This window comes from Monodon monoceros, unplaced genomic scaffold (genome assembly GCF_005190385.1).
Source record: "Monodon monoceros isolate NGI ecotype Baffin Bay Population unplaced genomic scaffold, NGI_Narwhal_1 Super_Scaffold_8, whole genome shotgun sequence".
In the NCBI taxonomy this organism is placed as follows: Eukaryota; Metazoa; Chordata; class Mammalia; order Artiodactyla; family Monodontidae; genus Monodon; species Monodon monoceros.
In genome coordinates, this window is record NW_021703785.1 from 50,815,383 (window position 1) to 50,831,950 (window position 16,568).

The window sequence follows — 16,568 nt, forward strand, 5'->3', positions numbered from 1 at the left end:
ATGTGACACATATATACGATGGAATATTACTCAGCCATAAACAGAAATGAAATTGAGCTATTTGTAATGAGATGGATGGACCTAGAGTCTGTCATACAGAGTGCAGTAGGTCAGAAAGAGAAAGACAAATACTGTATGCTAACACATATATATGGAATTTAAGGGAAAAAAAATATGTCATGAAGAACCTAGGGGTAAGAGAGGAATAAAGACACAGACCTAGTAGAGAATGGACTTGCGGATATGGGGAGGGGGAAGGGTAAGCTGTGACAAAGTGAGAGAGTGGCATGGACATATATACACTACCAAACGTAAAATAGATAGCTAGTGGGAAGCAGCCGCATAGCACAGGGAGATCAGCTAGGTGCTTTGTGACCACCTAGAGGGGTGGGATAGGGAGGGTGGGAGGGAGGGAGACACAAGAGGGAAGAGATATGCGAACATATGTGTATGTATAACTGATTCAATTTGTTATATAGCAGAAACTAACACACAATTGTAAAGCAATTATACTCCAATAAAGCTGTAAAAAAAATAAAAAAATGAAAATTCAAGCCAATTTGAAAAGCTTGTTTTTTTCGGTGCAAATAAACTACCTGTTTATATTTGCCAACTTTTTAAAGCACCTTGCCTTCACTAATAAATCTCTGTGAGGTAACAAGAAAAAAAGAAAAGAAAAGAGGGTCACTTCCTCATTTGTGTTCACACAGCATTATGTAGAGATCTCTATTGTAACATTTAAAAGTTGCATTTTAATTGTTTATTTCTATATCTACCTCTCTTCATATGCAGGCAATTACTAACTTTAGGAAAAACAAAACGCATATAAGAAAAGAAAAACAACGGTAGTTTATTGAATGGTTCAGCTGTGTACAGTCCTTGTGCCATGATAATAATGCAAACACTGAATGAAGTTCTAAACAAAATGATTACCTAATATTTAGGAAGAATGGAAGATAGGAAGTATGTATGTGTAGTGGGCAGAGGGATGGTGAAAGAGAGCTAAACTGTAATGTTCCATAGTAGGAAATCAATGGACAATGCCTGACACTGAAAAATAAATCAAAAAATGTCAATGAAAGTATATTGTTTAGTGATATGGAGGTAAATATCAAAAGAAACAGCTCAGAGTTGAAAGTGGTAGCCTCTGAGGAATAGGAAACAGGAAAGTGTCTCAGGACAGATAACAGAACTGGCATCTTTCATTAAAAGCCTTGAAAACTATCTGGATCAAATTTCTGGCATATTTAACAATTATTTAAAAAAACAAAAACTCAAGTAAAAATGTAAAAATAAGCGAAGGGAACTAAGCAGCGCTCTGATCTGTCTCCACCTATTTAGAGTGACTTCTGAGACAGAACTGAGCTGGGTTTCTATTCATGGGAGTGAAGAAAATCAGCAGCGATGAAGACAGGACGCCTCGAGAAGGAAGGACTACTAACCAGTCTGAGCCAAATCCTGAACGCGAAGCTAAGGGCCACTTTGTTCCTGAAAGTGTTTTCATTTGTAAAACTGCTTATGACCATTAGGGAGAACTTGGGTTCTTTTCATAGAAAACGGTTGTCATTTCCTGGACATTTGGCTAGAAGACACTGCTCCCTAAGTCCTAAGGGAAACCAAGGGGCAGTCTTCCTGATAGTTGCTTCCCAATTACTTTGATTCATCTCCTTGAAAATACAACTGTTCCCTGATGCGTGATGTAAATAACGTACAGTAGCTGAATGTTATAATTCCAAGGTATGATATGAGAGGTATCCTTATTATTTGCTTCCCTAAACACTCAACCAAACCACCTACTGGGGTAGAGGAATCTGAAGCATAAAGAGCTGTGTAATCAAGTGAATTTTTAAATAACTTATACAGAGATAGTAAGATTTAATATTTCCACTCTAGAAGAAAATTCCAAGGAAAGTTTTAAAAATTCTCCTTAAAACATAATCACAGTAAGAAATATATGTAATTATTATTTGTAGGATTTTATTGTTTTAAATATGGTAGCAAGCCCTTTGGGGGAAGGGGGAGCTACAATCAAACAAGATCCAATTAAGTAAATAGGAATTCCCCAAAGTAACAATCTCTAATTACACGAAAATATCCATGGAAATGTAATGAGACAGAAAATTACTTATAATTGCTAAACCTCCTCTAAAGGAAAGTATAGTGTGCAGCTCAAAGAAATACTTTCTTTTTAACTTCTTAGTTTGACATTTTTCAAACCCATAGAAGATTTGAAAGAATAGAATATGAACACCCATATATCCTTCACCTAGATTTCACCAATTGTTAAGATTTTAATCAATCCCATTCAATCTAATGGGATAGGGGAACTTTGTGCTCTCACTCTCCCTTGCTCTTTGTGGTGTGTGTATTTGTAACCATTCATCATGTCTTTTTTTTCCCTGAAACATTTGGAAGTGAGTTGTAGAAATCTTTTCATTTTATCCCTTAAATATTTCAGCATATGGCTCCTAGGAATAGAAATATTCTCCTTGCAAAAAAATCAATAGACAGAAACCTCAATTAAGTAGTCGGAAGGCCAGAAGTGGGAGCTCCCATGCCCTGTGACAATAGCAGAGCCCAACAGGAAGAAGAAAAACTTCCTTTTCTTGCCTGGCAAGAGCTCAGCCAATGAGAGACTGGCAGGACTCAGCCAATGTAAAGCCACTACACTTTGAACTCTCAATTCCTCCAATGGATTCTTTGTTCACTATAGCTCTCCCGACTTCCGTTTTCCCTTTTAGAAGGGTCCTTCCTCCTCTTCTTGTTGCATAAGGACTTGCACGTGGCTTGCCATGGTTAGCGATCCTAAACTGCAGTGCTTTGTTGATCTTGAATAAATGCATTTTTGCCGGAGAAACAATTCGAAGTCTATTTGTTTTAGGTCAACCCCCTCATAAACACAGTACCATTATGGTACCTAAGAAAATTAATATTAATTCAATATCATCTACACTTTCTCAATTGTCCTAAAATGTCTTTTATAGCTGTTTTCATTTCATCTCCTGATCCAGGATCCAATCCAATCTCATACATTGAATTTGGTTGTTACAGCTCTGGAAGGAATGTTAAAATAAGGCACAAAGGGTAATCTTGCAGCAGGTGACAAACCCCAGAAATCACTGATCACTTCCCAGGATGGTAGGCCCAATTAACTGTGAGGCTCCCTTTTTGCTTTTTCTGAAGTGATACAAAGTTTGGGGCCAAAATTGAATTGCTCTGGACAGCAGAAGAGGAATTATCTTCTTAAAACTAATGCTCTTATAAAATGTTTAACCCCTTATGTAAAAGTAAGGCTGAAAGTACAGAGTACATCTAGGATAGCAAACTCAAGCATTAAAAAGTGCCAAAACATGATCTTGTCTAGAACACCGAATTATTAAGCTGTTCAAAGATATCTTGGATTCACCCTAGGTTTAGAAGAATAATTTTTAACAAGGTACACTTGACAAAAAGAGTAAGAGTAGTATACCCCAAATTACCTCTTCTGTAGCTGCTCATCAGACATTTGTAGCTCCTCCTTTAAACGCATATACCGGTCTTCTCTCAGCAGCCTAGAGCCATCATAGAGGCTAAGCTCTCGGTCATGGATCAATCTAATGGGATAGGGGAAGGTCGGCAAACAAATTAATCAGTTTTGAACACTGAAGTTATTAGAGGTAGCATCAGTCAGTTAATATTTTAGTCATATGTATTATTACTGGCAATTGAGTCTAGCAGTTTTGTTAAATGCACCTTTTGAAATTTTAAGTTGGCTAGTGCTGTTATACTTGGCAAAAACTGTTGGTTTCTGTACTGGAGGACAGTAGTCATGGTTACTAGATGTGAATAGGGAGGAGGAGGAGGAGGAGCTAGAAAGGGGAAGAAGGAAGGAAATGAAAAGAAACAGCTTATTGGTAAAGTAGCAGGATACAAAATTAATGCATAGAAATCTTGCATTCCTATACACTGATGATGGAAAATCTGAAAGAGAAATTAAGGAAACGCTCCCATTTACTACTGCAACAAAAAGAATAAAATACCTAGGAATAAACCTACCTAAGGAGACAAAAGACCTATACGCAGAAAACTATAAGACACTGATGAAAGAAATTAAAGATGATACCAACACATGGAGAGATATACCATGTTCTTGGATTGGAAGAATCAACATTGTGAAAATGACAATACTACCCAAAGCAATCTACAGATTCAGTGCAATCCCTATCAAACGACCAATGGCATTTTTCACAGAACTAGAACAAAAAATTGCACAATTTGCATGGAAACACAAAGGACCCCAAATAGCCAAAGCAGTCTTGAGAAAGAAAAACAGAGCTGGAGGAATCAGGCTCCTGGACTTCAGACTATACTACAAAGCTACAGTAATCAAGACAGTATGGTACTGGCACAAAAACAGAAATATAGGTCAATGGAACAGGATGGAAAGCCCAGAGATAAACCCACACACATATGGTCATCTTATCTTTGATAAAGGAGGTAAGAATATACAATGGAGAAAACACAGCGTCTTCAATAAGTGGTGCTGGGAAAACTGGACAGCTACATGTAAAAGAATGAAATTAGAACACTCCCTAACACCATACACAAAAATAAACTCAAAATGGATTAAAGACCTAAATGTAAGGCCAGACACTATAAACCTTATAGAGGAAAACACAGGCACAACACTATATGACATAAATCACAGCAAGATCCTTTTTGACCCACCTCCCAGAGAAATGGAAACTAAAAACAAAAGTAAACAAATGGGACCTAATGAAACTTAAAAACTTTTGCACAGCAAAGGAAACCATAACCAAGATGAAAAGACAACCCCCAGAATGGGAGAAAATATTTGCAAATGAAGCAACTGACAAAGGATTAATCTCCAAAATTTACAAGCAGCTCACACAGCTCAATATCAAAAAACCAAATAACCCAATCCAAAAATGGGCAGAAGATCTAAATAGACATTTCTCCAAAGAAGATATACAGATTGCCAACAAACACATGAAAGGATGCTCAACATCATTAATCATTAGAGAAATGCAAATCAAAACTACAATGAGGTATCACCTCACACCAGTCAGAATGGCCATCATCAAAAAATCTAGAAACAATAAATGCTGGAGAGGATGTGGAGAAAAGGGAACACTCTTGCACTGTTGGTGAGAATGTAAATTGATACAGCCACTATGGAGAACAGTATGGAGGTTCCTTAAAAAACTGCAAATAGAACTACTATACGACCCAGCAATCCCACTACTGGGCATATACCCTGAGAAAACCATAATTCAAAGAGCCATGTACCACAATGTTCACTGCAGCTCTACCTACAACAGCCAGGACATGGAAGCAGCCTAAGTGTCCATCAACAGATGAATGGATAAAGAAGATGTGGCCCATATATACAGTTGACTATTACTCAGCCATAAAAAGAAACAAAATTGAGTTATTTGTAGTGAGGTGGATGGACCCAGAGACTGTCATACAGAGTGAAGTAATTCAGAAAGAGAAAAACAAACACCGCACCCTAACACATATATATGGAATCTAAAAAAAAACAACAAAAAAAAGGTTATGAAGAATCTAAGGGCAAGACAGGAATAAAGACACAGACGTAGAGAATGGACTCAAGGACACAGGGAGGGGGAGGGGTAAGCTGGGATGAAGTGAAAGAGTGGCCTGGACATATATACACTACCAAACGTAAAACAGATAGCTAGTGGGAAGCAGCCACATAGCACAAGGAGATCAGCTTGGTGCTTTGTGTCCACCTAGAGGGGTGGGATAGGGAGGGTGAGAGGGAGACACAAGAGGGAGGAGATGTGGGGATATATGTATATCTATGGCTGATTTACTTCGTTATAAAGCAGAAACTAACACACCATTGTAAAGCAATTATACTCTAATAAAGATGTTAAAAAAAAAAAACTAACACAACATTGTAAAACAACTAAAAAAACAAAAAGAGAGACAGCTGAATGCCTGACTCAGGATAACCATGAGGTAAATATTAATGAACAAGGCAGCTGGTACATATTCACTTGAGTCTAACATAACTCTTTAAGGCGTAGTATTATCAAAATATTTCTATCTTTACAATTACAGGATTTAAAATATCTAAAATCTTTACAATGAAATAACTAATGCTATTTCATATACCAACTATGATGGGACCTAGCCATCCACAGCACAAACAGCATTGTCTTCCAGATGTTGCAGCGGTTGAAACCTGCTGTTCTAGGTCTTAAAGCAACCACTAAAGTTTCTTGATGCCCGTAGTACAGTCGCCCCACAGACCTCCGCTCGGTGAGCACTGAGGAGAGGAGAGACTGCATAATGCAGAGGTTAAGAGCATGGGCAGTGGAGTCACTCAGACCTGGGTTCAAGTCCCAGCCCTGTATCTTATTAGTTGAATGGACTGGGAAGGGGAAGAACTAATCCGCCTGTTTAAATTTTTTTTTTTTTTTGCGGTACGCGGGCCTCTCACTGTTGTGGCCTCTCCCGTTGCGGAGCACAGGCTCCGGACGCTCAGGCTCAGCGGCCATGGCTCACGGGCCCAGCCGCTCCGCGGCATGCGGGATCCTCCTGGACCGGGGCACGAACCCCTGTCCCCTGCATAGGCAGGCGGACTCCCAACCACTGCGCCACCAGGGAAGCCCTGTGATTATTACTTTTAAGTGCTCTCAAATTGAATCAGGATTAACACAGTGTTCTTAGAATCCTTAATTACGCTCAGTATTTGCATCTTGTCAAGGACAAAAAACTTTTGAATGGTTAGTTGGGGAACTAGATTATTTCACTTATTTGAAATTTCCCAATAAGTTAAAATTTAGATTTAAAAGTTAAACAATGTCTATAAGTGATAGAATCAAGATGTAACAAACAAACAAAAATGGTATCATTAATCTCCCGAAGTGACACAAGATGGGAATATTTTCCATGAAAGTTACACACGAAGTCTTAACATTAAAGAGAATTTAACTAGGAATGTGTGGATATTTGCCCCACCTAAACTGAAATAAGAAAACAACAGTGACACAAATGTTCAAGTTTGTAAACACAAAGTGAACTTTAGCCTGTAGAAAATATAATCAAAGAGGTATTATACATTTTATATAAGGAACTATATTTTCTCTCTCAAAAAAGAAAAATGCCGACAGTATCACCAATAATTTAGATTTAAGATTGAAAAGGAGTTTGTAAACAGTGAAGCTTTGACAAACTGCAGAAACTTCAGCTGTATGACATTGCATATATCCATCAACCTGTATAAAGTTTCAAAATCACTACTTAAAAGTTTTCTTTTTTCAGCTCTTACACACAGAATTTTGCTATGGCGGTGGCTTTTCCCAAAATGTTCATTATTTGAAGTTTTACTCTACTGTGGTTAAAACAATAAAAATATCTGCTGTTCTACTTGGATATAGAATTATAAATTCCTCAGGGACTATGTAACCCAGTTTAAATTAGAAGATTGAGAAAGTTCCACGTCTGCTGCTTACGCGGTGTGTTTTTGTGTGTGTGACTCATACAGACCTTTGTAATACAGCGAATGTACCGGCATTGACTCTGTGAATGCCATCCAAGAGGACCAGCTTCCCTTCCAGAGCAGCATTTACAAGGGGTGAGGACCGCCAGGCAGTGTCTCCATTTGGAAGTGTGTATCTCTGCTGCAGCAGCTCACGCGCTGTCATATCCTGAAACCAATCCCCAACACCCACCAAAGAAAATGCAGAATTAATTTTTAAGACGTGGAGGATAGTTTCTTTAGCTTTAGTGTTACCTCTCTCTGAATATAACATTCCATACAACAACTGGGGAGTCATCTTCTCCAATCCAAAGAGAAAGATATTCAGAAGCTTTTCTTGGTCATTTGAATTTTTTTCCTATTATTCAGCCACATAATATATATAGTACGGGTTTTCTTTTGTTTTGTTTTTCTTCTCTATTTTCTTTAGCATTTTCCCCCTCTTTTAAAATGTTCACTTGGTATCTACACAGATGACGGCAGTAATTTCTACCCAACTTCAAAGGAATTTAACTCAATCGGCTTTACTCCTGAAAGGGCCAAAATATATGGATTCCTTTTTAAGAATCAGAGGCCATACAAACTCACTGGGAGGAGATGCTTATCAATGATGTGCATTTTCTTGCAGTTGAGTTCTCCCAAAAAGCCATGCTAGGAACCACCACAGTTATTCATTTAAAGAGGCTTGAAAATGGAGGAAACTGAGGAGGACAGCCATCAGATGAGGTACAGGAATTGACAAATAATAGCACTTACAAGCAATTTTTTTAAATTAATTTTTATTGGAGTACAGTTGATTTACAATGTTGTGCAATTTTTTAAAGCACATACACAATGTACTAGTGCTAAAACAGTGTAACAGGTTTAAGCAAGCTATTAATAGTAGTAGCATATAAACATCTACTTACTGTAAAAAATTTTGGTGCTATATAATATGAATAATTTTTTCTTACACGTGTTAATGTTGAAGATAATAGTTTCTTTTGTGTTATCAACTTCAGATAAATTCTGTAACACTTATATCAAACAAAAGTTAAACATTTAGTCAATTTTATCCAAAAATGTAAAGGCTTTTGTAAATTCTTTGATACCCAACTCCAGTCTTAAGAAGATGGAAAGTGAATGAATTTGTTTATATTCACAGTGGCAACAAATCTGTATTGAAATCAAGGTTAAAATGTAAGTCTTGATCATTTCAATTTTCTCACTATCAAAAAAATACTGACTTAGGAAGTATAAATAGGCTTATATTGAATCATAATGACACTTGAGAAACAATAATATTCAAACTGATGAAATAAAAATTCAGGGACTTCCCTGTTGGTGCAGTGGTTAAGAATCCCACTGCCAATGCAGGGGACATGGGTTCAAGCCCTGGTGCGGGAAGATCCCACATGCCTTGGAGCTACTAAGCCCACGTACCACAACTACTGAGCCTGTGCTCTAGAGCCCGCGAGCCACAACTACTGAGCCTGCGTGCCGCAGTTACTGAAGTCCATGTGCCTAGAGCCCATGCTCTGCAACAAGAGAAGTTACCACGATGAGAAGCCCGCGCACCACAACGAAGAGTAGCCCCCGCTCGCCGCAACTAGAGAAAGCCCACACGCAGCAACGAAGACCCAAAGCAGCCAAAAATAAATAAATATATAAATAAATCAATAAATTTAAAAAATAAAATAAAAAAAACTTCACATTTTAAGGCAAGACAAGAAAAATTTAAACGTAATTTTTTTCTCTGCCCGTTTGGGCCTCCTCCCTCCCCTCTAGTGTGCATTTTGCATCTGCTTTATGCATTAACCAGACCTCCCCAATGGCAGAAAGGCCTACTTAATCATAAACATCCATTTTTCTTCTTCTGGGGCCAACCATGTAACTCCTTAGAAGACAGCATTCCTTTCTCAATCCAGTGAGGGGGTCACGATGACCCACCACTCGCCTTGTATGTGCAAACATCTCTGGTGAACTTCATGTACAAAGCCAATATATCATTTTCCTTAAAGACAGTGATTGGTGCAGAACAGACTGATCAGATGACTGGGTAGATACTGGGCGGCACCTAATGGAAGTTTAAGAACTTAAATACTTACTTATTAAATACTTACTTATTAATATTACTATCTATGTTTCCTATATTCTATTTTACAAGATTACTGTTTCCTGCATTACCAAAGGTGTGACTGAGCCTCAGATAAAATTAATGATGATTAGGTGCCTTGAAATGATTGATCAAATATATAGTCCTATCAATATAGTTCTATATATCAATGATTGTAATAGTGTAACTCTAGTATGGGAAGAAGCAACAAAAGGACTACCTTTTCCTAGACCAAAACTGACTAGCAAGCTAGGTGGTTCAGAGGCTTTTGGCAACTGCTAACAGGGCCTAGTCCAGCTATAGCACATTGAGTGACCTGTGAACAAAATCCCTGCCTGACCTGAGAATGAGCATTCCTATTGCCATGGGACAAACTGGTCACATAATGCCTCCCAAACCTTGGTCAAAGTTAAGACTAAAAGGGAAGGGATTGTAAAATAAAGAATGTTGCCCACCATCCAGTTCTACAAGAATCAAGTCAGTAATCACTGCAGCCGCTGACCTACAATACACCCTGAAAGGAATTCAGGGTGAAGGTCAGGATACCCACCATCCAGTTCTACAAGAATCAAGTCAGTAATCACTGCAGCCGCTGACCTACAGGGTGAAGGTCAGGATACGGCACTTTGCGCTCTGGGGAAACTGACACAACTGGCCTTCAGGTGGTTAGATATTTTCAGAAGAAATTTTTTATGAACCTGGATTCTTGCATTTCTCCATACTTAGAAAAACACTAAAACTATTAACTAAGACGTCTGTTCCTCATGACTAGCAGCGACCTTCTACCGAGATGTGTGCTTGATTGCAGGTGTCCCCTTCGGCAAAAATCACACACACACTGACCTCTCCCTTTACCTCTTCGGAACAGTTCTCAGAGCTCTCTAAGAGACTGTCTCCTGGGTTATAATCCTCATGTTGGCTCGAGTAAAACTTTCCGTTTCTTCCTTAGATTGACTACTGATTCATTTTTTTCATTGACAAAACTCAGCAACATAGCCCTCAAGATCCGACTCTGACACATTATCAAAATTTGGCATAACTCATTAATGTTATCTCATTTTTCAACTGTGAATTTTAAATTCTATGCAATTTATATGAGCATGTAAGACTAAATCTATCATCATCATCAGTGTTTACTGAGATGGTTCATGGTGAAAATGAGCTTATTCACACTCATGGCTATGCTACAGAACCGGAAATGGATCACTCTTGCAAGAAAAATAGGACAAATCAAAATAAATGTTGTTTCATTTTCATCACTGAATTATGAAAAAAATCAAATATATATATATACATATATAAACCTTTAAAAAATTAATACAAAAACAGGTAAATTTAAAGAAAACTCTTGGTATTAATTATTCCAGAAAAACAGTCAGGATAGAGTTACATTACATATTGTCCTAGAGCATAAAACAAACAGAAAACATGCTTTAGCACAGTGGTTCTAAGTCAAAGATATGTATCAGAAACAGCTGGAGGAAAAATATATTGATAGAAGCTTAGGCCTTATCACCCTGAAGATTTGGATTCAGTAGATCCAAGGTGGGGCTTACCACCTATTTTTTATTAAACATTACATAGGTGATATCTTAAATGACTCCCAGGTGGGAAGCACAGCTTTAAAAAAGAGACATTAACTTAATGTGAAACTGTCTCATTTATTTATACTCCTTCCTTATTCTGATAGGAATTATGAGATTGCAGGAAGATACGTATCAATAAAATGTATAACAAAGTAGTATAAATTAAAAGGTGGAAAAAAAAAGAAGGAAAAAAAGGGAAAGAGTAGGCCTTATTTCCTTTAAGCATTTCTATTGATATTCAGAAAGGAGGTAACATGAAGAAGGTATCCCACTGAAACCATATTGTTAAAGAAATGATTGGGGGTTAATTTTGAAAATCCCAGCTTCAGACTGAAAACAGATGGTTTTCTAACCCAACTCAGCTCCTTTTGCGTGGGCCCAAGAAGAGGAGATGAGGATTGTGTCTCTGGCATAAGAGGTTCGAACTCCTAAGGAGATGAGGCTAGCAACTGGTAACATTTCTTTTTTTTTTTTAATTTTGACAGAGAAAATTCCTCACTCTCATACCAACACATCCTGAATCACCATTCTGTACAAGATATAAAAAAGCACTACTTCATTCTGTAGTGATGGATGATTCCAAAGTACATTCATATCTTGTTAATTCACACAATGTCTACAATACTTGCCTCATTCAAATAAGTAAATATTTACTAATAAAGATGACGAGAAAGACAACCAGTACGTACGGCTCCCCTTTTCCAACCTAGCAGTTGGAGACTCCCTTTTACTGACTGAAGTAAACTGAAATAATTATTTGCTGCTACACAACAAGCAGTAATAGACCAACAGAATTCAAAGCTATTAAAGCCAACCACAACTACAGACCAGGAATATTTTCCCTTTTTTCAATCTTCAGAGGGGTAAAAAATGGAAAACACCTGGCATTTATTAAAAGACTAGCTCAGTTCAGTTTTATCATATCAAGTCTCTGCATGCTATCATGTGAAAAAGAGCCGTTCTTCATTTCTAATATATCTGTGCATTAAAATAAAAACCCTCCTACGGGGAAAAAAAAGTATCCTCTTTAATAAAAGTAGTTGGTTTTCATAATTAAGATCCTGTATTGGGAGAAAAGATGAAAATTCCAGCTTTTTCTTAAAAAGATAATTGCCCCCACTTTCCATAATATTACGTATAATAAGAAATTATTTTCAATTGTCTGAAAGTTATTTTCCATTGTGTGAAAGTGCAAGGACACCAAAGTAAAACTGAACTTTCACAGAACAACTGAACCTAGTCAAACTTAATTAACAGAATTTTTTCAGAACAGTCTGAAATGGGTCAGTAACATGATTTCAATATTAAGCTAATCTTTAAAATGGAGTAACAGCTTTTTCAAATGTTTCTATCTATAGAATTTTTGGGTTTTAGTACCATGAAGTTGTTTTAATATCCTTACTTATTTTAACATATACTGTAACATGGAATTGTTAAAAATATATATATCATTTCCTTATTCTTCCTGCCTACACTCACATCCCTAAAGCAAGTGGAAAGACAAAATTTTAAGAAGAAATGTGCTGATTCCATACGAGCGTTTTGAAAGCACACTAATAAAAATCAAGAAAGATGAATGCCCTCAGTTTTGCATATATTTTTCTTATCCTTGAAACCTCTGAACTTAAGAGAATAAAAATAGCACTAATGATATCATAGAGGCCGAACCATTTCCTCTTTCTGTTTCCTTAAAAAATTTAGAAATAACAGGACATGAAAACTAGTTCCTTTAGAGCCACCATTGTCTAAACTTAAACATTTCACCTCCTCATTCAGATCCCTGGAAAACATCCATATATGTATATTAAGATTCTGTGTCATTTTGAATTTTGCTCTTTTGATTTGCAACAGAGAAACCCTACTAAAAATAAAAATGTCTTATTAAAATGAGAAGAAGCATAACTGCACAAAATGTACCAGAGAATATAGATCTGAACCCTAAAGGAATTATATACCTTAAATGTTTTTAGGACCTTTGAATGGTATACATTAATTTTTCTGAGATTCCCTTGAGAAACCTGGATATAAGTAATTAGTTTGATAAATAACTGCAAAAAGTAGCTACCAGAAAATATCCTGCCAGTAGTATAAAATACTAAGAAAATCTGGGATTTAAGGGAATAAAAGAATACACCAAGACTAGCTGATGCAAGCCACCAACTTTACAATAAGGGATTAATTATGTCCGTAACTATTAGTGTAAAATACTGCATAAATATTGCATAAACACAGAATGTTCATAATTTTTAGGTCCCAAAATAGAAATGAAGCCATTATTTACAGTCTAAGCACGCTCACTGAACAAAATGCAAGGTGTGCTGCCAACATTCCTGTGTCATTTATGTTTGATCTCAAACAAAAAGGCCTCTCGTTTTACATACACTGTAAAATTATTTGTAAACTCTTCCATGCTTCTTCCTAAAGTTCTTTTTTAAACAACTATTTTTAACCTGTCACACATATAATAAATGCTTCCTTTATGTATATAATGATGGCATTACAAGACTACCATGATTGTTTTCAGTTACTCTGCTATTAATGGAAGAAGCCAATTTTGATTCATTTATAGCTCTCTTTACTGTAACCAGTGGGATCTATTTCAAGATGATCTACTCTAAAGATTTATTCCATGAACATAGAACAAAATTCTTCTGACTGAAGCTAACTAGAAGTCAAACCCACTATGTCACAACTGACCCAACAAAAGGACATCTTAATACAGTCATTCAATAAAATATAAAGTCAAGTTCAGTGAAAGTGCAAATAATGTAATATGTATTCCAAGAAGACACCCAATCAAATCCCTTCTACTATCCTTGCTGTAGTACAGCGGCTAGAAAACTGAAAACATCATTTCTTAGATGCCTTTGCAGCTAAGTTCTGTACACAACCCAGGTTGTACAAAGCATTCTCACATACACAAAACTGGGAACTGAAAAAACGGGCAGTGAGAGTGAAGTGCCAGCCAGCACAAGGAAACTCGCTCTTCTAGAAAGCTATGGCTGAAGTTCTCCAGGCTCTGTCATTCCTAACTGGGTAAAATCTAAACACTGTGCCCTACCTCTCCCAGAAATTCTATAAGCTACGTAATACTCTGTAATAAATCCCTCTCAGTTTTAGACAGCCAAAATGGATTCTATTGTCCGCAACAAAAATCACAACCTAAGGATAATAATTTTTTACAAGTAAAACCAACATTATGAAAGCTTGTTTAGAAATGTTCACGGACAACTACATATATAAAAGAGGGTAAGAACAGTTTCAAAAAGGAAGGCAAAAAGCAGAGATGTTATAGAGTAAAATCCCAGGACACACAAACTGAAGAACCACATTTTATTCAAATGGTACTGCAAACTTTGCTACATTTTATCACATATGTTTGACTGTTAGGAGAACAGGTGGGAAAGTAGCAATCAATTCTAGTTTAAATAATATTTGCCTTATAATAATTATTGGGTTGGCCAAAAAGTTTGTTTGTTCATTAACATCTTACGGAAAAACCCCAAACAAACGTTCTGGCCAAACCAATAGTAACAAAGTATAAAATCAAAGTTGTGGTATGTGCTAATAACCTGTTCAGTATTCAGTAAAGACACATGGAGCAGTTATAGCATTTGGCCTCACTCAACAACACTCAAATCCCTTCTAGTCAGCCAACATGGAAAGTAGCAGAGTTGAAAGAATGGGTACAGTATAAGGAAAGCTGGGTTTTCAATTCCAATTCTGTGACTTACAATATGATAAATGGGTGAAGTGAGTAAAATATCTTTATAATTAAATGAGATAATGTCTGGCACCTAGTGGGTATTTAATAATAGCTGAATCTGAATCAATTGAAGAATCAAAATCCTAATACATTAAAATTTAAATCTAACAATCAATCTAAGTTAACAGTTCAGGACACTAATAAAAGTATAATAACAATGCTGTATGACAAAAGAAATTCTTGTCTCAGAATTTAAAGTAAAGGTAATATTGAAACACAAAAATTAGTAAAGAAAAGTTGACAGAGCTGATCCTTTAAAAATAAGGTAAATTTTTCAAAATGTATTTATCCATTCCTTCATATACTGATTGTCTACTACACGCAAGTCACTGATCCAGGTGCTGAGGATATAGCACTGAAAAAGATAAAACATGGATCCTACATTCCAGGGTGAAGAGAACAAAAACAAAGGAAAGGGAACAGAGGGTGAGAAGGAAGGGAGGGAGGGAGGAGATGCAAATAAAAAAAAAATATACCATGGGAATTCCCTGGCGGCCCAGTGGTTAGGACTCCACGCTTTCACTGCTGAGAGCGTGGGTTCAATCCCTGGTCAGGGAACTAAGATTCCACAAGCCGTGTAGTGCAGCAAAAAAAAAAAAAGTGTGTGTGCCAAGGTAGAAAAGCACTGTTGGAGGGCTCGTAAGTCAAGACTAGGGGTTCTTGTTTTAAGTATAATGGAAAGCCATTGACAGATTCTAAGCAGAGAAATAGCATGATATGATTTAGGTCACTCCCACTATTCTTTAGAGGATGGATTATGAAATGTAACATACTCTAATTAAATAGTTACAAATATTTAACGTCTACAAAAGAGACTAGAACTTAAATATTCTCACCAAAAAAGAGATAAATTTAAAAATAACTATCTATAGATGTGTGCAGAAGTCCTGAAGCAGAAAAAAGCTGTAGATAGATTTAAGGGACCGAAAGCAGCCACTGAGGCTGAAACATAACCAGCAGAGGGTCCATCAGGGAGAGAGATGGCTGGAGAGGCAGGCATGGGTCAGATCAGGTAGGGCAGTGTCTCTCAACCCTGGCTCCCTGTTAGAATCACTGAGTAGCTTTTGTAAAAATCCTGAAATCCGGGTCACACCTCAAACCAATTACTTCAGATTCTCTAATGGTGGGGGCTGGACAATGGAAATTTTCAAAGTACCTTGGACTTCTGCACAGGATATTGCCTCAGCCTGGAACACTCTTCCCCTGATTTTCACTTGGCCTTTCATCACTTAAATCACCACAGTTTCAGTATACTTAGAGAAAGCATCCTTGACCCATGGAGCCATTTGCTATCACGTTACCCGACATTTTCTATGCAGCACTGACCACTACGTGATCGTGATATACGTATACACACACACACACACACACACACACACACTTTTTTTTTTTTTTTGCGCTGCACTACTGGTGGCGCAGTGGTTGAGAGTCCACCTGCCGATGCAGGGGACACGGGTTCGTGCCCCGGTCTGGGAGGATCCCACATGCCGCGGAGCGGCTGGGCCCGTGAGCCATGGCCGCTGAGCCTGCGTGTCCAGAGCCTGTGCTCCACAACGGGAGAGGCCACAACGGTGAGAGGCCCGCGTACCGGAAAAAAAAAAAAAAAAA

General features: G+C 37.3%; 1 protein-coding gene across 4 annotated transcripts in view; it reads right to left on the reverse strand.

The window, feature by feature from the left end:
• The window catches only part of VWA8 (von Willebrand factor A domain containing 8), a 358,944-nt gene that overhangs the window by 245,659 nt on the left and 96,717 nt on the right, over positions 1-16,568 (reverse strand). For all 4 annotated transcript variants that reach the window (XM_029210522.1, XM_029210521.1, XM_029210523.1 and 1 more), the window contains exons 13-14: positions 7,522-7,682; positions 3,480-3,593 (exon numbers count right to left, since the gene is read on the reverse strand). In XM_029210522.1, coding sequence (XP_029066355.1) covers positions 3,480-3,593; positions 7,522-7,682 — 275 coding nt within the window. The remainder of the gene's footprint in view (positions 1-3,479; positions 3,594-7,521; positions 7,683-16,568) is intronic.